This window comes from Polypterus senegalus, chromosome 5 (assembly GCF_016835505.1).
Source record: "Polypterus senegalus isolate Bchr_013 chromosome 5, ASM1683550v1, whole genome shotgun sequence".
NCBI lineage: Eukaryota > Metazoa > Chordata > Cladistia > Polypteriformes > Polypteridae > Polypterus > Polypterus senegalus.
The window spans coordinates 46044541-46070208 of NC_053158.1; the positions used below are offsets into that span (position 1 = coordinate 46044541).

At 36.6% G+C, this 25668-nt stretch overlaps 1 protein-coding gene across 3 annotated transcripts in view; it reads right to left on the reverse strand.

Annotated features, from left to right (window-relative positions):
- The window catches only part of unm_hu7910 (un-named hu7910), a 143132-nt gene that overhangs the window by 105834 nt on the left and 11630 nt on the right, over positions 1 to 25668 (reverse strand). The window contains exon 1 of one of the 3 annotated variants that reach the window (XM_039754572.1): positions 11511 to 11786. The exons of the other annotated variants lie outside the window; for them this stretch is intronic. Within the exon in view, the coding sequence (XP_039610506.1) occupies positions 11511 to 11526 (16 nt within the window). The 5' untranslated portion in view covers positions 11527 to 11786. Of the gene's footprint in view, positions 1 to 11510; positions 11787 to 25668 lie in introns of those variants that run through there. 3 annotated transcript variants of the gene reach the window in all.

A 25668-nucleotide genomic window follows, 5' to 3' on the forward strand; every position in this document is an offset into this window, starting at 1 on the left:
CAGCCGCACAATGGGGCCGTATATTAGTCTCACAGTTCATTACATCGACAACAAATGGGAGCTGCGTACCAGAGTGCTCGAGACGGCCTATTTTCCATCTGATCACACGGGGGAGATGGTTGGACAGGGGTTGAGAGCGATGCTGTCTGCATGGGACATCAGTGAAGAGGACCTTGTTGCTATAACAACTGACAATGGCCCAAATATTGTGAAAGCTGTCAAGCTCAATAAATGGACACGGGTGCAATGTTTTGGGCACAGGCTGCACCTGGCAGTCGGTAAGTGTGTACATCTTAATATATTTGGGTGGTGACATCTGGTGTGTTTTAAAGTGACTTTAATTCTGTGTGTCATATTCAAAATTGAAAGTATTAATGTTTGAATAATGTTTATATAGGCATAAAAATACTTAAGACTGCTGAGCAGCAGTGTATCCAGAAAGTTTCTACAGAAGACTTATTGTGAGCCAGTGTTGATCATGTTGTGCTGTGAAATGTAGCAAAATACATGATTTTTAAAATGTTTTATTACTGTGCCAACCCTTTTAATTTTGTAAATATGGTCTGAGAGGTCTTATTTAATTCTTACTTTATTTTGCTTGCTTTATTTGAGAATTAGACCATGAATTGGGGTGATGTTGGGTGTGAAGATTTGGATAGATATGCTACCTCAAGGCCTTAGCAGAGATAGGCCTTTGTCCATGATGGCATTACATTTGCACAATCATTGTTTACTTTGTGAATAGCCAATGTGAAACATATTTATTATTAAACTATTTTGTTTACAAGGGATACACATTTTTTAGAGAGCATGGTTACATATTGTATCCTACACTTTTTATTTTGTTCAGTTAATAAATCTTAACCACTAAAAGTACTTACTACTATTGTCTTCATTTATTTTCAGTGACATTTTACAGTCCTTTAAAGTGGTAATAATATAATTGCAATGAATAGGTCTAGGGGGAATAATATTATCAAAATAACTGGAGGAACTATGCTGCCTGCCACAGCCCCATCAAATGAAAAAAAAAAAGTTTGTTTTTTTGGCATTTGGGGTGGTTATCGTCCATTTATCGTTATCGAGGTTAACTGCTCAATTTATCGTGATATTGATTTTAGGCCATATCGCCCATGTTTAGCAAAGGCCCTAGCACTGACCCCTGTGGAACACCACTCATAACATCGGCCAGTTCTGATGAGGTTCCTCGCACCATCACTCTCTGCTTCCTGTGTCTGAGCCAATTCTGCACCCATCTAAAAACATCACCCTGAACTCCCGCTTTTTAATTTGATGCCCAACCTCTCATGTGGCACCTTATCAAATGCTTTCTGAAAGTCCAGATAAATAATACCATATGCTCCACTTTGATCATATCCTATTGTTGCCTCCTCATAGAATTCCAGCACGTTAGTAAAACACGACCTCCCTCTTCTGAACCCATGCTGACTGTTCAGAATAACTCCTGTCCTTGCCATGTGTTGCTCAATCTTATCCTTAATAATTCCTTCCATTAATTTTCCTGTGATGCATGTTAAGCTTACTGGCCTATAGTTGCTTGGATCTGCCCTGTCACCCTTTTTATATAATGGGATATTTGCCAATTTCCAGTCCTTCGGAATCTCTCCAGTGCACAGTGACTTCCTAAAAATATGTGTCATGGGTTTATATATGTACTCACTAGCCTCCTCAAGAACACGAGGATAAATATTATCTGGTCCTGGGGCCTCATGTATAACGCCGTGCGTAGAATTCGCACTATAACATGGTGTAAGCACAAAAGCCGAAATGTGCTTACACACAGAAAAATCCAGATGCAGGAATCTGTGCATACTTCAACTTCCACGTTCTTCCGCTCCATAAATCCCGGTCAGCGTGAAAAGTAACGCTCGTGCACGCGCTTTATATAACGCCCCAAATCCTCCCAAAAATTACGCCTATTTGAATATGCAAATCAATATAAAATCGCCCTTAAGCTCAGCCTTCTGTGAAAAGACAATGGGAAAAGCACAGGGGAAAATATAAGAATTTCAGCGAATACCAAGTGGAGGCAAAGGAAAAACATACTATTTGTTTAATTAAACCGTGGTATAATCAACAAAAGGAAGTTGATCGAGTGACATAGCGTGTTGGAGAAACTTGAAAGCTCAGATATCAAAGTCACCGTGAAAAGGCGAGTCGTAGCCCACCGTCTGAGTGTCATATGAAAGCTTATTAGGGTACAGACAAAAGAATAGGCACACAGTGGGGTAAAAGCACGAAATGTCAACTTCAATCTCAAAATTTCCGCTTTAATCATGTAGTTTATTTTGTCATTAAAGTAGAACATCATAAACGTCATCTTTACATCGTTTAATTAACCAGTTTCTCCAAATCACATCGTAATTAAAGTAGCACGTTAAATGCTTTGTTTTGTATGTGATCTTCTATGTGTGTGAATCACTACTTGCTTCTTAAACTGGCTCTCTTCCTCTGACTGGACACAGAATCCATTACATTCATGATATTACAGCTCTCTGAATAACTAAAATACTGAGATGTGTACGTGATATCATTTTCATGATTATAAGAGTTAAAGGCGTTATTAAACATGGGTTTCACGGCGCAGTGATTGTGTACGACCTTCGATGAAATTATTTATTGCAGCAGAACTCGGGGGCGGCCCTGGGCAGAGAAAGAACCGGTGGCCCTTCGCCCACCAATGTCAATATGGTATCTTATACACGGTGGATGGCCACGTCCGTTGCAGATACTGCATAGCTGCCTCGTGCTCGTGACACAAGCATTTAACTTTTGTCAAAATTTGCCACTGCGTTTTTAGCGGTGTCGTTATTTTGTCTTTCTGTTTTATATTCAGTATATTTTGGCGTGGCCGTCCCTGCAGTCCTTGCTTTTCTTTCTCCAAGTAACCGATCGCCACACAATCAGCTCTGTAATAGACATTAAGCCATCTGTAAGCTTAGAGCACCGATTCTTCAAAACATTTAAGGAACATTGAAATATCTTTGTAGTACATTTTTAATTATTCTATCCTTCACGTCAGTCCCAGTAAAGAATACAGATTATTTAAATGAAGTTAAAGTTTATCTGTATAATATAATAAACATATGTTGCTGCATTTCATCCTAAAAATGATATCGTCATCATATGTAAATATGTGCTTTATAAAGTGGCACAGGTTGTGCAATATTATAACTGTAGTGCAAGTTTACAGTGAGGTAATTGTACTTATAAGTGCAAACAGTTCTACAAGGAGCAATTGATTGAGTGCGTTTATAGTTCTTGGGATGAAACTGTTTCTGAACCGCGAGGTCCATACAGGAAAGGCTTTGAAACGTTTTGCCGTGGCTACGGTAGCGTGTGCTTGAAGCTGTATACCGATAATTCTCTTTCCGATCAGCTGCTGCTGTGATTCCTCACTCAGATGCAGTGATATAAATACTCCGAGTAGTGCAATGAGAGTAATATGGAAAAAGATGATCCGCTGTGTGAACTCCTAACGGGAGCAGCTGAAAGAAGAAGAAGAAGAAGAAGGTGGTGCAGTGAGAGTAACAACACTAAAGCAGTTATGGTATTTGGAATACTATGACTATTCCCTGGACCATTATAATGTTACAAGTTAATTACAATCAGATGCATTACACTAATAAACAATATGCGGTTAGTTTCAGTGTATTTATAAAGCCATGTCAGGAAAATAAAGACTAACCACACAGGAACAGTAGCACTGTTTTGACGCTGGGTGCCGCCAGTTTGCAAAACCAACCGGAGAACTTGCGTACGACAAGATATGAGGTACCATGGAAAAGTGTGTGACTTTGCGTCAAGTGTAGATTTTATACATCACGATTTGAACGTGGAAAAGTTTTTACGCAACATTTATGTGCATATGCACCATTTATACATGAGGCCCTTGGTGATTTGTTTGATTTCATCTTATTTAATCTGAGTAGCACTTCTCCCTCTACAATTTCTATTTCCCTCAGTACCTACCAGCGTTTCCCCCTGGGAGGTTGTCCACTTGCTCACTCGTAAACACCTCAGAAAATTGTAAGTTTAGGGCATCTGCTATTTCACTGCCTGTATCTTTTAATTCCCCTTTACTATTCCTGATGAACTTGACCTCCTCCTTGACTGTTTTTTTACTACTAAAATACTGGAAGAATCTCTTAGGGTCTTCTTTCGTCTTATCTTCTATATTCCTCTCCAACTGTCTTTTAGCCTCCCTGAAATCCTTCTTAATGGTTGCCCTCATGTTCTCATACGCTCTACGATTCACTTTGCAGTCATTAGTCTTATATGCTTTGTTGTGATGTGAGATTTTGCATATAACTTGATAAATGTTTTGTATGTCTTTATTTATAATTTAGGCAAACCAATGTAATTTAGTGTTACTTTGGTGAGAGGTATTCGTCGACGGTCTCCACACTTAAAAGTTTATCCCAGTCTATCCTACTTAGACTTTGTCGTATCTGCTTAAAATCAGCCCTACCAAAGTTCAACTTCACAATTTTAGTCTTTGCATCTGCACTCTTACAAAATATTGCGAATTGTATTACATTATGGTCACTTGACCCTAGTGGTTCAATCACCTCTACACCCTCAATTCTATGCTGATTATTACAAAATACTAAGTGAAGTGAAGTGAAGCATTGAAGTGTGCATCGGATGGCTGCCTATTGAACGGGGGCGATTCACTACTCGCCTTTGGCCACACCGTGTTCTTTCTCGATGGGCGGACGCTGCAGGCAGCATACTGTAGTGGAGGTGACTGTGAAGTGGGCTGGTGATGAACCGCCCATCGATGCCCCCATTCATTCTCAATAGCAAGCCTGCTTGTACTGTTATGCACATAGCAGAAAGTTGTCTCTTCTCAGTAGATCAGACGTGTTGATGACAGGTGGCTTCCTGCTGTGATAACATGTACAGTGCTGTGCAGAAGAGCTCATCTTAATCTTTTGTCTTCACCCTTCAACAATGTCTCTGAAACACAAATCTGATGCAAGTGCTGGTGATACAGTAAAGAAGAGGAAAACCACCACCATTGAAAATAAAGTAGAAATAATAAAAAAAGGTCAGAGAGAGGTAAAACTCCATCATCCATTGGCAGAGCACTATATATACCTGTATTATATATATATATATACATAAAAGTGCAGCATTTGAAACCCTAAATAATAAAAACCATCATCTTAAAAACTGCATTTTGTGTTTACTTGTGTTATATTTGACTAATGGTTAAATGTGTTTGATGATCAGAAACATTTTGTGTGACAAACATGCAAAAGAATAAGAAATCAGGAAGGGGGCAAATAGTTTTTCACACCACTGTATATGGGGAAGGCTCCCCAAACCTCTGAGTGTTGTTGTCTCTTTTGTTTTATCACAGATTGGCATAGTCGACAGGACATTGCTCAAGGAAGGATGTCTGAAGAGCAGAATCTGCATACAATCCTGGAATCAATCTTTATGGAACTACAGGCCGTAAAACTCCAAGTCGGGGAAACACACACCCAGTTGGCAGAGGCAAAAGTGTAAAGACTGGAGGCTGTTCAGCCTCCCCTTCCTCCTTTAGTGGCACGATCGGAGGGAGATGATACTGAATCCTACTTGTTGGTGTTTGAGCAGACAGCCGCTCATAATCACTGGCCTAAGGTGGACTGGGCCCACATACTCGCACCATATTTAAAGGGTGACATACAGTGGGCCTATTGCAGTCTCCCCGAGGAGGAGGCCGCTGACTACAATACATTAAAGTGCGAGATTTGCAAGCGCTACGGCATCACCCCGGGCCAGCAGGTGAGAGAATGGCAGCTGTGGGGATTCGATCTGGATAAACCTGCAAGAGCGCAAGCTTTTGAGATCTAGGATAAAATCGGCCACTGGCTAAGGCCAGATGTGAATAATGCAAGGCAAGAAGTAGAACAGCTCACCTGCGAAACATTAATTAATGCAATGCCAGTACATCACGGTCACCAGGTCTGTAGATAGCCCCACAAAAATATGGACGCCCTTGTAGAGGTAACAGAACATCATCTGGCGGTTGCCAAGTTGGGAGGGGGAGGGTTGGGTTATTAAAGGTCTGCTAATGAAGCATGACAAGGACGTGTTGCTAGCCCTTAGCTCACCCGCCGAACCCAAGAGTCTCTGGTTAAACAAAAAGAAAAAAATCCCAGGTCTTCCCCGCTGTTTTAAGTGTGGGGAGCTGGGACATATATAAATTACCTCTTGTCCTCTATCCACAGAACCTATGGATTGTTCCTAACATGAGAGTGGTTTTAGTGAATGGACACTGGTTATGTCTATGTTTGACTTTGGGAGCAACATTTCCATTGTTGCTCTCCGCTTTGTCCTACCACAACAGTTCCTAAGGGCTAAAACCAGTGTGACTTGTATACACATGGTATTATTGTGGCTCTAAAATCCGTACTGACCCATACTGTCTCTTCTGTTTCTTTTTCCGGTTTCTTTGTGGTGGTGGCACCTACTCAAAGCATCATGATGCTCCAACAATGATGGATGGATTAAAAGCCAGAAGTCTACGTGACCGTCATCATCAAGTCCTTCTGTGAGAATCCTAAATCCAAAGAGGACTGTCATTTATGTTCGGTAGAATGCCCGGAGGGGACTGGGCAGTCTAATGGTCTGGAATCGCTACAGATTTTATTTTTTTCTCCAGCCGTCTGGAGTTTTTTTTTTGTTTTTTCTGTCCACCCTGGCCATTGGACCTTACTCTTATTCTATGTTAATTAATGTTGACTTATTTTATTTTCTTACTGTGTCTTTTATTTTTCTATTCTTCATTATGTAAAGCACTTTGAGCTACGTTTTGTATGAAAATGTGCTATATAAATAAATGTTGTTGTTGGATAGAACTTCTACTAACCTGGATGCCCTCACACCATGTAATCCCACAGTCCCGACAGATACAGAACCTCAGGGAAGCAACCACTTGACAAACCGGACACTCCCGAAAGTAACACCGGGGGAAGTCCCTGGAGTCGATACAGTCCCCCTTGAGGTCTCTGCAGATCCACCCTCCAATTTTAATATAAATGTACACCATCTTCCTTTAAATAAGAACAGTGAAACTATGAATCCCTAAAATTCGCTAGGAATTTTCAGTTGATGGACAACCAACACAAAATCCCATACCACAAGGACCCCTTTATTTTGGAAAATGATCTGTTGTATAGGGTAGCACACAATGAGGGGGAGGTGAGGTTGTTGCTGTTAGTGCCACAAACCTTCTGGTAGGAGGTACACAAGTTAGCTGACAACCACTTCCCAGAAGCCCACTTGGGCTCCAAAAAAACACTACAGCGGATCAAGCTCAGATTCTTTTGGCCAGGAATAAATGAGGAGGTCTGACACTTTTGTCAATCATGTCTGGACTGCCAGCATCGTCAGACACTCCAAAGAGGCAGTGCTTTTCTCAGTCCTCTCTCCTTAATTGATATTTCCTTTGAAAGAAGAATCTGCATCAATCTCGTTGGGCCTCTAGAACCCTCGGCAAAAAGATAAAAATATATATAAGTGATGGCTGATTACGCTACTCGATACCTAGAAGCCATACCCTTGCATATGGGAACTTGTAGGGTTTCTGCACACTTTACTTAAATGAATACATTTGCCATTTTTAGCCATCGATCTACACTCAGTTACCCATAATGATAAAATTATGTTTTCAGAAAGGTTTGCAAAGTAAAAAAAAAAAAAATCAAAACTTGAAATCTCTTACTCATAAAAGCATTCAGACCTGTAATTCATCCATCCATCATCCAACCCTCTATATCCTAATGAAGGGCGAGTGCACACACACACACCAAGCACACACTAGAGACAATTTAGAATCGCCAATGCACCTAACCCGCATGTCTTTGGACTGTGGGAGGAAAACTGGGTACCCGGAGGAAACCCATGCAGACACGGGAAGAACATGCAAACTCCACGCAGGGAGGACCTGGGAAGCAAACCCAGGTCTCCTAACTGCGAGGCAGCAGCGCTACCCACTGCTCTACCGCGCCGCCCACCTGTAATTCAGTACCTTGTAAAAGCCTCTTTGACAGCAATTATTCAGAGTCTTCTTAGGGTAAGTCTCTATAAGCTTTACACATCTGGATTTACTAAGTTTATCCCATGGTTCCTGGCAGATCCTCTCAAGCTCAAAGGTTTAAGTATATGCTCTGGGTGGGACACTCAAGGACAGTCAGTCTGAGACTTGTCCAAAGGCAGCTCTAACAATGTCTTGGCTATAAGTTTTGGGTGATAGTAGGGCCCTTTGGCTTCTGTTTTATTTGTTCACAAATTCCATTATATATATATATATATATTTTTTTTTTTTTCCACTTTTGGTTTTCACCATAGCTACAACAAAACAAACAATAATGAAATGGCACTTTATGTTCCCTTTCATGAAACAGCACACAGGTTTGTAGGTGACGAGTTTATAATGGAAGAGACAAATGTGGACCTTGCGTGCCTCGTCACCGCGAGGCAAAACATTTATTAAATCCCAAAACATTGTTATAAATTTTTTAAAGGGAACATGTTAACAACCAGTGCCATTCACTAATAACATTTTTCTACGGGAAAGACTGTTAATACCAGTTTAAATACCTGTGTAATTTAATCGGTTAAATGATTCACAGTAAATATCACTTACAATTAGAACTGCCTACATAAAAGAATTACCATACAACCAAATGTTTACTGATCTATCTCTATGTTGAGAACATGACTGAATTTCTGCGAAAAATTCTGTTTGCTTCAAAAACAACAAACTAGAAAATAGAATCTGAATGACGGAATTACAGATTATTAATCGTTTAATTTATTGGGATGTTTTGTAACAGTCACCCCCTTCAGTCTCCAAATTCCGCACATTTCCGTTTTTAAGTGTTAATTCCGTGATTCTGTCCATGTTTTCCGCATCGCGGAAATCATAGGGCCCTATGGTAGGCATGCTGAAAGATGAATGCTGCCCAAGACCTCAGACTGGGTCAAAGATTACAACATTTTAACAGGATAATGACCTTGAAAACAAAGCAAAAACTAAAAAATAAAAATAAATAAAATGAAGAGGTCTGAATGCTTATACACTGTATATACCATATGCATGCTCTCCTTGGGTCCACATGAGTTTCCACCCACAGTCCAAAGATATGCAAATTAGTTAAACTAGAGTTGCTAAATTGTATGCTCTAGTATGTGTGTTAGACTGGCATCCTGCCAAGGTGTTCTTTCTAGTTTGTATCCTGATTGCTGGGATAGGTTCCAGCTGCTCAACGGCCCTGGCCTGGATAAGAGAGTTAGAAAGATGGATGGATGGATTCATTCCAGGAAGTTCATTATGGGGGAGGTGGTATGCCCGAACAAAAGGTTCTTTAAAAATAAACTTTTCTTTCTCATGCAAGCAGTGCCCAAGCAACAAGAAAGTTCAGCTTCCTCAAACTTTGCAATTATGATATAAAAAAAAAGATACACATGAAACTTTAAATTAAAATACAGTGATAAATTATACTTATATTTGAACATGATGCAAAACTCACATCAACTGTGAATGAGCTTTGTTTAGGAAAAAAAATCTAACTTTAATAATAAAGAATGTTTGTTTTTCTTTGGGTATTGTATATGTACGGTCAATATGTTAAGTTGTCCATGTATTTTAACAATTTATTAACTACATAAAAGAGAAACTTTAGCACAAGATAAAATCTTTACTAAAAAAAACAGTTGCTGTCCATTTATCAGTGTTTAAGTTTGTACATCTGAGAGGCTTCCTTAACATTGAGGTTTGCATTTTAATTGTTTTCTTTCTTTATGAATTCAGAATGTTAGTTCTGTGTAACAAGAAATAAAACATTAAAATAAAAAAGCATGACAGCTAGTATGCTCTCAGAAATGTAAATAAATAAAATGATACAATGCAACAGGTCTATATGATTTGGGGAAAAAAACACCTAACTGTAATATTTTTGACCAATATTGTGTTTGCAATTTTAAATTGAGATAATTTTCCGTTTCTATCTTTACTTGTTCCTGCATTAAAGAATATGATGAAATAATGCAGTTGATGCATTAATGTTTAAACACTATTGCATAACTATTATAACTACTGTCAAAATACACCAATAAAATTCAGAGAATTGAAAAATCTAAAAAAATGAGTAGTTGTTTAAATAGATACATGCTGAGCTTGATTTTTAAGTAGACATTTGTTAAATATTTCTATGACATTTTATTAGGCAAGATGTTTATTAGGCATGCTACAGTGGTGAAGGACAATGCTATTCATTTGCTGTGGTCCAGTGCACATTTCATGAAATATGTTGGTTTCATTTTATGGAGTGGGTTTTCCATAGTGTGAAGGAAGGTAAGAGGTAGGGGTCTTAATCCACTATGTTGACCAAAGGATGATTGTGTTTTAATGTTGGCACTTTGGCATTTGAATGCAGCACATCAAAATTAAAGTTACATAAATCTTTCAGATCACATGTGTGACACTTTTTTTTTTTTAAGCGGACTGTGTTGGACCAATCATCTACAAACAAACAGAATTAGGGAGTGAAAGATCATTGAGAACTTAGCCTTTCTGAGCTGTGGACAGTGATGAATTCTAAAATTAATCAATTCACTAATTTAAAACATCTATAAGACCAGTAGATAAAGATTTGCATTCCAATTGCTCTCACCTGCCATAAGCAAGCGAGCTAGGAAACATGGAATAGCTCTAGAAGCTCCTGTGAAGCTATGCAAACAGCATCTTTCATGTCTGCATCTTGTATTTAAGATAGAAGAGACAACACAGTGAAAAAATTACCTCTACTATTAGTGGAAAAAACTCATATAGTTACTTCAGAGTGACAAGAAAACAGGTATACACTTACTGAGGCAAGCATTCTGTGAAACTGAATCATGTCATTTCTGCAAGCATTGCTGGCCAGTAAAGTATCCACTGACTCTCCAATAAACTGCAGCTGACTACCCTTTCAACAAACATCATGACCCGAAAAGTGTTAACCTTGACAATGTATGCTCAATAAAAAATGGTTGTATAAATTTTTAACTCTTTTGCAAACAAAGAATAACCACCTTCACTAGCCTAACTTTACTAATTTAGTTAAGTGAAAAAAATATGCAATTGTCAATTTAAGAGCTACTTAGAATGAAGGTATATATACACAAACCTTATAGGGTGTGGAGAAATAAAGAAAGAATTCAAACACCCGCCACCCCCCACAATAATCACTCCTATGGTCTAGTTCATAATGCGTTTCCAGAAAAGGGCAACAGAGCTGCAAATAGCATCAAGCTACATTTACTAGCAGTTCTGTGCTTGGTCAGCACAGCAGCATTTACAAAATAGACTAACAGCATTTATTCTACCAATTTCATGCACTGCTCAATCTTAAACATAAATAATTTTATACACTGTCTCCTGAGGTGTTCCCCAGATATTTAGAAACTCCATCTAGATACAGTAATTTTAACTTTCAAGAAGTTTTTACCTGTATCTTCTGCCATATCAGACTCTCCTATCCATCCAGAAATCCCAAAGGGAGCAGTCAAACTGAGCCACAAGCCTTTGAAAAGCAATAAAATTCCCTTGACGCTGGACCCAAAAGCTTGATCAAACAGCAGCAGCAAACAGCAGCAGTGGTGGCAGAGAATTCTGCAACGCTAACTCAGCTAAAATAGGATATGTGATCAGCCTGCTCAAAATGGTATTTTTAGAGCTGCCCCCTCACTAGTCCAACAAGTTTAGGCACTCTTATGGAAAGACTTGCACACTCTCGCTCACTATCTCTCTCTCTCTCTCTCTCTCTTTCTCTGTGTTTGTCTGTCAGACTTTTTGCCAAACTCCACCCCATATACAAGCATGAGAGCACAGGCAGCTATGCATTATAATCACTGTCTAAAGCAGTGCATCACAAACTACAAAGAAAGGAGCCAAAACTAACTTTTTGCTTAATTATTCCCATGGTGTTTAAGGTATCAATAATATAACTTGCAGGAAATAACTAAAGCTGAGGACACATACAGTATGCCTCAAAATTTGTAAGCTGTAAGCGAACTATAGCTAAGTCTACCTGAGCTTCCAACATCTCATTCTACATGGGCTTCCCAAAGCAACTCACCTTGCCATGTAAGGCAGGAAACATTTTCATCCCTTAAGAAGCTACACCTCTGTTTTGTTCTGTTTAGCAGGCCAAAATTAAAAGCTGTTCAATGACCTCAGAGATTTCACTTAAACACTTCAGTAAACTACTTATAGGTCTACAAAAATGGTTTTTATTTAATTGCTTTTTAGTCACAGAGCTGTGTAAATAGAAAAACTTCTTAATCCATCTTATGTTATAATATACCAATTGTTTTTTTCCTTGCAAGTTGTACAAATTCAAATTAGTGTAGTTTTCAGCATAGCATTTATGTAAAACTAACAGCAAAATCAAAAGCAGATGATAAAGTATACAAGCACAGTAACTACAAATGTGATAGGAGCAATAGCAATGTAAATAAAAATCATTGCTCTTAAATGAAAATACTTAGTAGCCTTTCGCATGCAAAATGAACCCCAGTTGGATGCCATATCAGCTTCTATGGCAGCAACAGCCATGTGATTAGAAGTTGCAAAGATCTGCACCAAAGAATACAAGGTCCAAGCAAATTAAGGAGGACTTGAAAAACTAGCAACTTTGCCTTACTGATGATGCCAAGGCCATCGCAATGGAGCACAAAACATAGAAATGTATTGAGTGAAATGCGTAACCCAGCAGCACCAACAGCAGCGTACATGGACCATAGATAAACACATCTCATTACCAGCTAGGGATCAAAAGAAGAAGCCATTTGTATTGTGATAAGCTGATATAGATTAACATTCCATTCAGAACCAGTAGTTCAACATCAAAACAGACAGAAGAAAAAAACATGACATTGTTAATATAAAACTGACTCTCAAAGATCATCTTAAGCCATAAGCATCCTAATAATGACAAGAAATAACAAAAAATAAAGAGCAGCACTGCAAAGGGCAGGGATGACAGACAAAAACTACCGAGTTTAGCCCTGTGTCAACAACAGAAAAGTGAACATCATTATAGTTTCTGATCATGTTTAACCTCCCCATGTTTGTTTTCTTTATACATAGCCTGTGAAATAAACATTGTACTGTTTGGGTGGAGACGGCATTAAACCTGAAATGTAGGCTGAAGCTTGTATTTGTTAAAGAGCAGATTAACCATAGGTGTGGTAGTATTTAAAAGCATGCACAAATTAGAGTTTCAGCTGGTTTACAAATTACAAAAAAAGTATAGCTATCTGCCACATAATTGGGAGAGGAAAGAAGGAAGAAAACAAAATGTTAAGCATAATTTTAGTGCCACATGGCTCAATACCTTAAAATCACCTATATGCATTGTCTAATTATCCTGGTTGGTGGCACCACACCACCATTGACATAGAACCTACATAAAAACCATCATGCTCATCAATTGGCAAGGTAAGTTTATCCATTAAAGTGATTTAAACAAAAAATAATTTGTAATCTAAGCAAGTACTAAAATAAATTAATAATAATAATAAGGTAGTTGCTATTCACAATGGTGGTACTATCACATTCTCATTGTATAATATTAACTTGGTTTGAAACTCTTGAAGCTCTAACCAAAATTCTTCAATCTGTCTTGTTCTGTTACTTTGTACCCTATCATTTTTATATTTCATCTTTCATATTTTAGATGGACATGGTAATATTTTTCCCTTTTTATGCATTCAATTGTTAAATATGACACAGTAATCTTAGTTCATTATACAGTATCACTTGCAAGTTTTTTTTTGGTAAGTGTACTATATGTATATGGTTTTTCCAAGTCTTTCCTATAAATTTACATGATTAAATGTTTGTTATATTCTAAATGTCCCCAGGGTTTTTTTTTGTGTTTTTTATTCCTCCTAAAAAACAAACACATGAAAACTACATCACCAGTCCATTGTACATATGCCATCTGAAAACATACATTTTTTGGGTGTTCCGTACTAGTTTGATATATATGTATCTAAAGCTACAGAATGTGATACAAATGTCAAAGACAGAGTGCCCATCACATCTACTATAATATTTCATTCAAAACAGCTGTGCTTGTTGAACAGTAAGAACCTCAGATAATGTTTGCAGTTAATATTCAGTATTTAATTAGGGTATGTTGTGTGGACTTGAATACCAGTTTTATGAACAGCCTGCTTCGATCCTTTCTATCTGTAAATCTTCATGTTGTCAAGGCACAGAAAGTTGGTCTATTTTGTTTACTAGCAATATTTACTTTTAAATTAAAATATTATTGGTAGCAAGTTCAAATTTAAGCTGGAAAATTGTCCATGAATTGTTGATTTATATCAGCTTCAGCCATTATAGCAACAAAGCAACAATCTCATTAAATATATTCATTAAATATGTATGAATTAATAAATTGCAAGGAAAGCCACTCTGCTAGTGAGTACAATTGCCTACACAATCAAAAGAAACTTGGAAATTGAGGTAAAACTGGGAGGAACAGACCTGGTGGACCCAAAGCCACAACAGAGTCAGAGGACAAGTTTCTGAGTATCAACAGCTTGTATGATAAGGGCTTCACTTGACAATAGTGGAGTAAGTATGTGGAGATTTCGAGGCGCATGTTTAATTGGTCAAGTGGCAGTTAGCCATGGTGCTGGGCGATATGACGATATATATCGTGGGGACGATAGAAAAGTGTCTATCGTCCTATTTCTCTTCTATCGTTTCTATCCTTTCTAACCTAATTTTATCAATTACTAAAGAAAATATTGCATTAAATAGGCTATGACAAATGTATGATAATGTCTTGTCGCTATGCAATGCATACTCTACTCTTTATATAAGTGATAATCAAGAATAAAAATTTGACAGAGACATTTTTTCTACTTTTACAAAGTAGCCTTTTATGTTTGCACTTTTATTCATGGCTAATGCCATGTGTTATGTTCAACTCTGATATTTACTTTTGATACTTTATTTTGGTTTGCAAACTTTGCACTACAAGGTTGAAAAATGTTTTGTGTTTATTTTTTATAATTGAGTGCTTTTCTGCTCAGAAACTTGAAATGGTTGTGCACTTTAATTTTTTTTTTTTAATAAAGTTTATTTTGATAATAGTATTTAAATAACTATGATGTGGATAAAAAAAATGTGAAGGCTACTGTAGCTCTACCTCCACCACATCTGTTGTCAGTTGATACATTTATATTGCTAAACTAAAATGTATTTTTCTCATTTGTGACAGTTCAGTTAAATGTAACTTCAAATTAAAGTTGCAAAAAAAAGTATGCAATGATATTTTTGTCAAACTTTTCAGAGAATAACTGAAAACGTACTTTATTGTGGGTGGTATATCGTGATATATATCGTTATTGTGATATAAAATGATCCATATCGTGATATATGATTTTTCCATATCGCCCAGCACTAGTTAGCCATTACTAAAACTGCAAAATAACAAAAAGAGGATAGCCTTGACCAACAGCTTAAATGATAGGCATCTCACAGGATAACAGCTTCAATGAACTTGTGCAGGACCCATACGTCCAATTGTTTATTTGCTCTATACTTTAATATCAGAGTACACTGAAACAAACCAGACAAGCATCTTTTTCTTATTTTGCAAATTCAGTATGGCTTTCCAGTCCACAGTCTGAATTTGGCATTTGCAAAGATTTATTGTTGTTCCAAACCTTCACCATTTTAGGACTTTGCAGTTCAATGATGGTCAAGAAATCTATAAATGGGTTTCTTATTATATTCAAAATAGCAGTCTTTTTCTAGAGGTCTTTATGGATATTTTTCATTCATGCCATAAGACACAATTCCTTTAGAATTTTTGTGGTAAGAAATTTATTCTTATTGACAAGAGGCAAAGTTTTACAAATTTTTACAGGACTAGCTGATTACACAGTGGCTTCGCTCACTGAGTGCAAGGGAAAAAAATTAAATGTAGTATATAAATTATTAAACAGTAAAATATTAATATTTAAGAAGTAAAGATAAATTGAGCACTACTGGAGTGCTTTAGGATAAAGTACATTTTAAAGGTGCTATAACACAATAGGTAAGTAGTACTAACAGCGGCCTAAATGTATTTGGATCATCTCTCGGTAGGAGAGCCCTTGTGAAAGGCGCTACACAACGGGTGTGGTATAGAAATAACATTTTGTATGTGATCCTCCAAATTTCTGCCTGACAACTTTGTTTTCCTCATCTCTTCTACTATCAAGTACTGGCAATTAAAATTTCCGCAACAGTGACATGGACAAATAAATAAAACTTCTCAGCCAGAACGCACCTGGCGGCAGACGGCTCAGCACTGGAGTCCAGATAGGAGGGCTGGGAGAGGGTGACGTGGGGCGCACTTCTATGGGATAGATCGGCGTGTTTGTATTTATTTCTTTTCAATATCAGTAAAATATCTCTCACACAAATAACAATTCGTAAAGACGATATAAAAATGGCGTCCACAAACGAAGTGATTCGTTCCTGTGTTATAATATGTTCTGTGGTCATACGTAATTTCCGTTTTGCATGGTCATACATAATTTCTGTTTCAAACGGAAAAAGAATTTTATACGCGTATATATAGATTGGACAGGCTCATATTTTTCTCATACAACTGGATTTAGAGTATATTTAAGCGAAAACCTTGTAAATAAAAAAAAGTAACGATCTACTTAGTTTTAGGAGTTTTTTGAAAAACGAATACAGTAGAGGACAGGAGAAAATGGACATGCTTGAAGTACGTATGAACGCTGATATAATTTGGCATTGTTGACAATAAAAATGTGTTGACAAAATATTTCCATTATGGAATTTTTTTCCCCCCCATTTTCAAATAGGCCATCAGCCAACTTGAAAATGTACAATGATGCTAGAATTTTGTTAACTTTTCCAGAATTTAAAAAAAATTATATAACCTTGACCCTGTACCCTTCAGGGATTAAAGAAAAAGTGTATTAAATCAAAATCAAAATGTATTTGTTATTTTGTTATATACATACACACGTTATGGAGATTATACAAGACTGATCTAGCCTCAAGTGTAGCATAATGTGTAAGTTTGGGTATCTGAAAAAGAAATGTCTTGGGAGTGAAGGAAAACGTCATAGCAATGTAAGCAGAACTAGCTCCCAACCCTGTGTTTAATCACTAGCTGAGGAAGCTGCAAACAAACAAAAGTCTGGAGGGCAGTTAATCTTGGTGCAAAACTTTTACAATTAACAAATTCAAATATCAAACCAAGTAGGGTGTATAGGTGTATTTAATTTCATTTATAATTTACAAATTGAAATGTGTGGCATTTGGGGGCACAGGTGGTGTACTAAGTAAATTGAGCTACTATTGAACCAACAGAGTAATATGTCAGAATAAGCAAGTATGAAAAGAAAAAAAATACATATAAAATTATACAAGCAACCACATTTTTCTGAATAATCAGATGTACTTTGCAAAAGTGAAATACCACAAGCTCCCAATCATTTGTGCATTAGCCTCAAGTTAATCAAGAAGCAGCTTAATCTGCTCTCTCCGATAGTCTACCAGCTATTGTAAGCCATCGAGTAAGAAAGAAAAACTACTAGCATTTTATTGCCAGACTTGTGACACACAGATAAAATAAGACTGGAGGAAAAAAAAAAATCAAACAATTAACCTAATTCTTACAAGCAACTTTAAGCAAACTTTAGGTCTGCTTAATTCTTCACATGTGGATGATGGAATTCCCAAAGTACTGTGCAAGAAATGAGTTAAAGTTTGCCATACAGTCAGAAATAAATGAGGGCTACAATCAGCAACTCGTCGTGTCTTAGAATTAAATTGATTGTTACGTAAAAACCATAGAGACTAGAAATAAATTACTTATCATACAAAACCATTCATCTAAACCTTTTTTGTGATCACGTGGCATCCCTTCATTGCTCTAGGAAACATCTGCTCAAAGAAGACAGCAAGTCTGACATGAGAACATGTTCACATAATGATCTTCCCCAAAATATGTGGCTTTTCTGAAAAGCACAGGAACTATGTTTGCAACTGAAAACAGTTACTGAAGTTTCTGAGATCGCAACTGGATTTGAGTGGGCTTATTTAAAGCTTACCTAACTTTGAACTTATTTTACTACTTAATTTCATTTTTATATTTAACTTTTAGTTACATTTTTTCCCCCCAAATACAAATGTTTTGGAAGAGTTTCACCGAAGTCATCAACGCTCACAATACAATTTAAACTAGACTGTTGAATTTTTTTTGCTGAAAAAAATATTTTTTTAAATAAATGTGAAGTTGAACTTCAACCATGACCCTGAAAGACAAAAAAAAAAAAACAAACACATGGAATTGTTACAGCCTACCTATTTCTAAATTTTCTCTTTATCCAGGTACCTAGCCTAAGGTGGGGTTGGGGTTAATGAAAAGTATGTCAATAGTACAGTGCTTTAAGAATTTTTAAATTCTAAAATCATACTCGAGTACTCCAAATAGAGTTTCTGGGTAAAAAATGAATTATATAAATAATAAATGACAGTGTTTAAGGAAAGAACAAACAGGTTGAGAAAGGTACTCTTGACAGACTTGTGACACCCAGATAAAATAAGACTTTGGAAAAATCAAACAATAAATCCAATTCTTACAAGTAACTTGACTTGGCACCTTACATGTCAGTACTACAGCATTAAAATTTCAAAACTGCTCAAGGTAGGGGATATTAAAGAACATCAATAAAAAAGGGAGAAGCAGAAAAAGTAGAAAATGCAGCAAATAGCGTTTTAGGGTAAGCCTCACTGCAGAGACAAAACTATATTAAAAGATGTGTATTATACTGAACAAACACAGATTTACATTTCCAAAAAGGTCCACATTGCTTGTAAAACTGGAGGAAATGCGCTTCTTTAACTATTGTCTCAGCGCCTTGTTCATCCCCCTCCCATGCACAGGCTGCTTGATAAATGAAGGTAAATCTGTGTTTTGGGTTATGTTCAGGCTACACATGCAGCACACAACAGAAAGGAGCATGCTCTAGATCCCACTCACAAAATGCAGAGGCATTAACACACTGCACAACTAGTTCACAACACATTCAAAAATATACCCACTGAAAAGTCCTGACCCAATTATGTTCAAGCTGAGAGCTGTACAAGTATATAAAAGCTGTAAGGGAGAATAATGGTAGCAATTAATACCTGGTAAGCAACAAAAGTCATGACACTTAAGAATATTATTAAAAAAACAAAATACTGCCAGAAACCCTAAATAAAAAGTTATTGAAAACACACATGAACAGATCGAACATTCTATAAACAAAGGCTAGAAAAGAAAATGCAGTTTAATCATTTTAAAGCATCAATAAATCATGATTTAAATCGTCAATTAAAGTTAGTTTCAAAAATACAGTAAAATTTTAAATATAGAATTGTTGCCACAATCAAAATGTAACAGTATGCACAGAAAAACTACTAAGATACAATCTCCTAATATGCAGCAAGGCTTTTTGCCTTGCCTTCACTCTCTCTTACTGTTGTTGCATACAGAACAATGCAGGACTGTAAACTGTACTGTTTACCGTGCTGTTATAATCTCTACTACCAATGTAATTAGACAAGTAATTACCAAAAAGATGCACATAGTTCACTTACTTTTTGGATTGTGTTTGAAACATTCAAATATAAGACTCATTTCTTGTGTCTTTTAATTGGACAAACATCACAGCGTTAAATTACTTGGATAAATGAGGCAAGCATATTACAGTTTGAAAAAGAAAAACAAAATGAGCAACAAACTAGATGATGTGTGCATTTTGTGTGCTAAAGGCAGTTACTTTCTTTAGTCTCTAATTCATGCTAATTATCTCATTAAGTCCACCAACTTCTTTTTTCTAATAAGTAGGTCCAAGTGCATTAAACCCAGATGTTAATTAAAACTCTAGCGACTTAAATGTAATCTTCTCAGGAAAGTATGGGAAATTCAGTTTCCACATACTATTCATCTTTCTTGTGATTCTTGAAAAATAAATTTAATACTGAAATTAAAGTTATCGAATACCCCTATCATCCATGGAAAAAAATTAATTGCCTCTACAGTTTCAATACTTGGTTACATCATATTTAGTAGCAATAATTGCAACTAAATGCTTCCTATAATTTGATATCAGTCTTTCACATTGCTGTAAAAAGAATTTTAGGAAACAAATTTTCAAAACTGCTTTTTATTCCGCCACAGAACCTCTACTGCGTTCAAGTCATAACTTTGACTAGGCCAATCCAAAACTTCATTTTTTTTTTTCTTCCAAGATATTCAGTTGTAGACTTGCTTTTCTGTTTTGAGTAACTGCCCTGTGGCATAACCCAATTACCTTCAGGTCACATTTTGACAAATGATTGGACATTCTCTGTAAAAATGTTCTGGTAGGGTGGAGAATTTATGACTCCTTCAATAATGGAAAGTATTCCAAATCATTAGGCATCAAAGTAGCCACACACCAAAACACTATCACTCCCACATTTTTATTGTAGGAATGATGTTCGTGTATCAAATGCTGAATTAGCTTTATACCAGATATAATGGAGACTCTGTCATCCAAAGCATTTTACTTTTAACTCACATGTTTATAGAACATTTTTTTATAAAGACGGGGAATCATCCAAGTGTTTCTTTGGAAATGTGAAAGTAGCACTGATATTACTCATGGAGATCAGAGGTTTAAATGTGTATTAACAATATTAAGCAGCAATTTTAAAACGTTGTTAAATGTTGTAAAGAATGGCATGACTAGACAGGCATCATGATCTGGTTGCTTAATGGTACTTTTCTCAGTCAGGAGGCAAGTATAAGGGGAGGACAAAGGGAGAGAGACTGCCTCCCAGGGACATGTGTTCCCCTAATACACTATTTGACAGTATCCCTCTGGCATGGCTCCATTTTTTAATAGCTTTGGTGGGCAGCATTTTTGGGGTCCTCAGGTGCCACTAGGAGGAGCGGATGGAGGCAAGCTTCCCTGTCAGGTACAGGTTCCATCCGTCCCAGAAATGTATGACAGTATGCAATTTTGTTACATCCAAGTACTCCTAAGTTTAGGTTGCAAAGAAGTCACTCAACCTCACCCAGGGGCTTGGGAGTCTGGAGGAAGTGGACAGGGCTTGCTGGGGAAGGGTGAAAGGAGAGAAGAAACAAGGTTGTGCAGTGCAAGAAAAGCATGCTAAAAAGTACTTGTAAATAAAAGCACTTTATTTGAACCAACCCATGATTGTGTGGTCTAGTTGTGCCTAGTGTTTGGGGTTCTACTATGCCCCTGGTGGTTACAAACTTTTAAATGATTACCCATTACCTAAAGAGGTTTCATAGTCCATTTGCTTTCTATTAAATCAGGAGATGATTAGTTACTTTGTTTCAATCTCCAGTTAGTTATTTTTTCACAATGCAAACTCTCAAGTGAAACAGAAGTAACAATAAACACTCCACAGACATGTTGTGAATTTCTTTCATTGAGCAGAAACAATTATTCCCAGGAAAAATCATCATGAAGGGTCAACAAGAGCTGTGTGTATGCATCACCGCAGTTGCGATAATGATGTGGTTTGTTTGCCAAATATATAGTAGCTCTATGAACAGAATGGCAATTGCCTGATTACTAGAAAAGTACATGAAAAATGATGTGTTACTTCACATGTTAAAAATAGGACATGTTTCACCTAAGTGATTAGCGGTAAGAGTACAAGGTCTGCCGAGGGCACACAGTGATGTGCTTCAATTTCATTTATACAGTAAATATATCAGCTGCTTATAATTTCATTATATGATGTTGAATATTTACTTTCCAATAGCCAAAGCATCATCTTTATTTTGTTTACCTCAAATCAGATGTCAGCTCTCATGGACCTGTTTGATTCAGATTTACTAAATATTATCAAAGTGAATGCACTTCCAGTGCCCACCTCGTGCCTAAGTGCGATCACAGTGAGAGGATGCCCAATGGCATGCATCACTCTTCTGATTCAAGTTAGGTAGTTGGTCATTGGGCATTCATTTCTCAACAACTCTGTATGTTGTTTAAGCTACCATTTCACAGGTGAATTTATTTTTTTTTCTCTTGTAAGTCAACTGCTATCTGATCGCAAAAAGAGATAAAGAGGCTCTGAGGCTGAATCAGGTGCTAGGACTGATCTGATTGACTTGTACTCTGTATAAGGTGTCCTGTTTTTATACTGATCATCTGTTGAAATGCATGCCACCATGCACAGTATTTCCTGGAATTAGAATGCTTCTGTGTCAGTTAATATTCAGACCTTATGCAAACTGCTCAAGGATTTCCTTGATATTTCACCAAGACAACTATTTGAAAAGGTTCTCTGGTCTGGTTGTTTTCTCTGAAGCACACTAGAAAGTAAATGGCATGTTCACATCTGTCTAAATGTGAAAATAAAAACAACACTAGGTGATAAAGGTCTCAATATTACATTTTGTCTGAAGATCTGAAGTCAGTCGTAACAAATACACATTTAGAAGCTAACCATTTTATTCAAATCAGTTAAATGTTTACATTTTTTATTTATATCTTTAGTGTAGTGAATACTTCTAAGTAAAATGATATGATCACAACATACATTAAGAACCCCTTACTTAGTAAGAGATGAATATATAATAAATTCAGAAAATGATAAAAACTCATACCTATTTTGATCCCCTGTTCTGAAATTGGTGTTTATAAACAAAGAAAAAAAAAAAGGCCTCCCGACTCAAAGTAACAAACCAAACACTGCTTATATAAGATGAATACAAATATTCAACCTTAGAAAAACCCAAACATAATGAATACAAAATTTAAATAAAAACTTGTATAACAGAACTTGCCAAGTACAGACAAAAAATGAAAAGAAACACCTGATGATAGACCATATATGAATATAACAAGACATCTTATATATAAACATCTACGCGTGGAAATGTGTGTGTCTATCCAGCCTGGAAGTGTGAGGCTATAGCATGAAGCTCAAAGAAAGTGACTCTGTCACAAAAGTGAAACCGCCAAGAAAAGAGAGAAACTCACTTATGTGCTAATACACAAGCGAGATGAGCACATCGGCAAAACGGTATCCCTTTTACTTTCCCTCACACCGTTAATGTACAAGCGAGGCAAGCACATCGGTAAAACGAAACCTACGAAGAGACGATTTTCTGCCGATTTCAATAGATTCTAGGACCCCAAGCTTTTTACCGCACGGGCTTACACTGCTAGTACATATATATTCAAATGTATTATAGGCAGACTCATAAATTACTTTTACACCCACAATAAACAGATCCTAATGTCCCTTTTTACACAAGAATCATTAACTCCTGTGTAGTATGAAATGTCCGATTCAAACTAGTAATCCATGATTAATTTCCATAAAAGGATAATGAAAACATCCGATGCACTTTCAGTTTATAATATAGATTGTTCTCACTGGTATGGAGCTGAAGCCTATCCTTTAAAGCTTCTGATATCATCACCTGGGTGTATTGGTGTTCAGCATCCCTCACACACGACCTTCAATAGTCCGCCAACACTTTCAGCAGTGTGCACATTAACCAAACTGAAAATTATGGTATTCCGTTTTCATTTTGGCTGCGCCCATGATCGGTCTCTCCAAGTTCCTTCTTCCACCACCATAAGCGCACCTCGCTTTTGTAAAGAGCGCACCCCTTAACATCACAGCAAGGACCCAAGGGCACAATTATTTAAGAAACAGGAAACACATTCGAGGAGAAAATGTGGAACAAACAGCATTACCACTACTCCTAGTTTGAAGCGAGTCAGTGTCTTTATTTTAACATTGCAATACCTACATATTGCTTTTTTAGGTTTGTTCGCATTTAATGCAAGAAGCACTTATTGCAAAAGCCATGTCTGTCTGTCTACATGAAACAACTTGACCACTCTTGACCGATTTGATTGTAATTTGGTTAACTTTTTGTTCAAAGAATTTTTCACTAAGATATCTTGAACAGTTCACGTCATACAAAGTTTTGACATTTCAAAATTTCCATTTGAAAATCATTGGCAAATCTACAAACTTGTTTATCTTACAACAAAGAAACATTCTGTGTGGCTTTAAATACAAGTTACTTCACTTTTTTTTAAATTTACCTTGACTCCATTTACACCTATTTGCAAATTTTGTATATTTTCCCCTTGTACTGGAGCCATAGTCACTCACATGCCCAATGCAACCGAGTCATACTCTGGGGAGGGTGCACATGCAAGAAACTCGAACATTATCACCGTTCGGCTGCTTTAGGTAAGTTAATCATCTATAAAAGTCACTTCCCTGGAAATGAATGGAAGACAAAATCAACTAAGCAAGCATATGAAAGGCTGAACTGGCTGAAATAATATTTTCTACACATTATTATTGTAAAGAAGCTAACTTACCAACCTGCAGATAAAAGATGTTTGAACTAATTACACACGAAAGGAGCAGCTCCTCTAACTGATATAAACACAGAATGGGTTTAGAAAGGGAACTGCAATTGATCTGTGGGAAGATGATCAGAGGAGCTGTGGTACACAATGTGGTTAACTTTGCCACAGACACCACCGTTTGCAGGAATGGTGTAGTTAGTGATAAAACACATCAGACCGAGCAGAGGTTACAGTTTATCCAGACCCGAAAAGTTGCTTTTGCTTCTGTATCTTCAATTAAAATACTAAAGATAATTGTCACCTTTCATACTCCTGATGTACAATAAATCAGTTCCCTTCCAAGTTCTTAGTTATTCATACATCAGTATTATCATCATCATTATTAATAACAACAACTTGGTTTTAACTAATTATTAATAACTATATGGGGAACTTATTTTTCTTTTAGCAATTATTGGGTATTACTCTATTGGGTACACTTTCACAAATGTTACGTTTAAGAAAACTGAACATCAGTTAGTTATAGAACCTTAAAACACACATCAATCAATGTCATTTTAAAATTACTTGAAATAGAATTTGCAGTCTATGAAAGCTATTCAGCTACCATAAGCCTATTCAGGGTTTATGTTTAACTACATGACATTGTAAAGTACTCTTAAAAAACACATATTTAATTTAGTCTACTTAAACATGTAACTGCATTCTATTATTACTGTTATTTTTGAAAAGGGCTCATTGTAACAAAACTCTTATCTACAACATTCTGAAAATAAAAGCAAACCCAACCTCTCAACTTAAAACGTTTACAAAGACTGCATTATAGCATCTGTTAAAATGTAGAATGAATGCATTTTGTTATAAAAGCACAAACGTGGAGTCAAGTCTGTTGATTCTTTTTAAAAAAAAAAAAAAAACCATTTCTTTTTAAACAAACTTTTAATCAGTGCTGAATAGTTCCGGTTTGTTTAACTGTTGTATTTGTACTGCATTTGCTGTTCAGCGCTCTGTCTGTGAAGGGCGCTATATAAATAAACTACTACTACAACAAACTAAATCAATAAGAAATGCAATATTCTACCATATACCTGCACTCTACTAAAAGCCCTTAGAATGCTAATTAAGACAGTAATCATAGTGTTTATAACTGTAAAATCGCAATTCTGTTCTTTCTAAAACAATTCAAGTTGCTAAAGGATATACAGT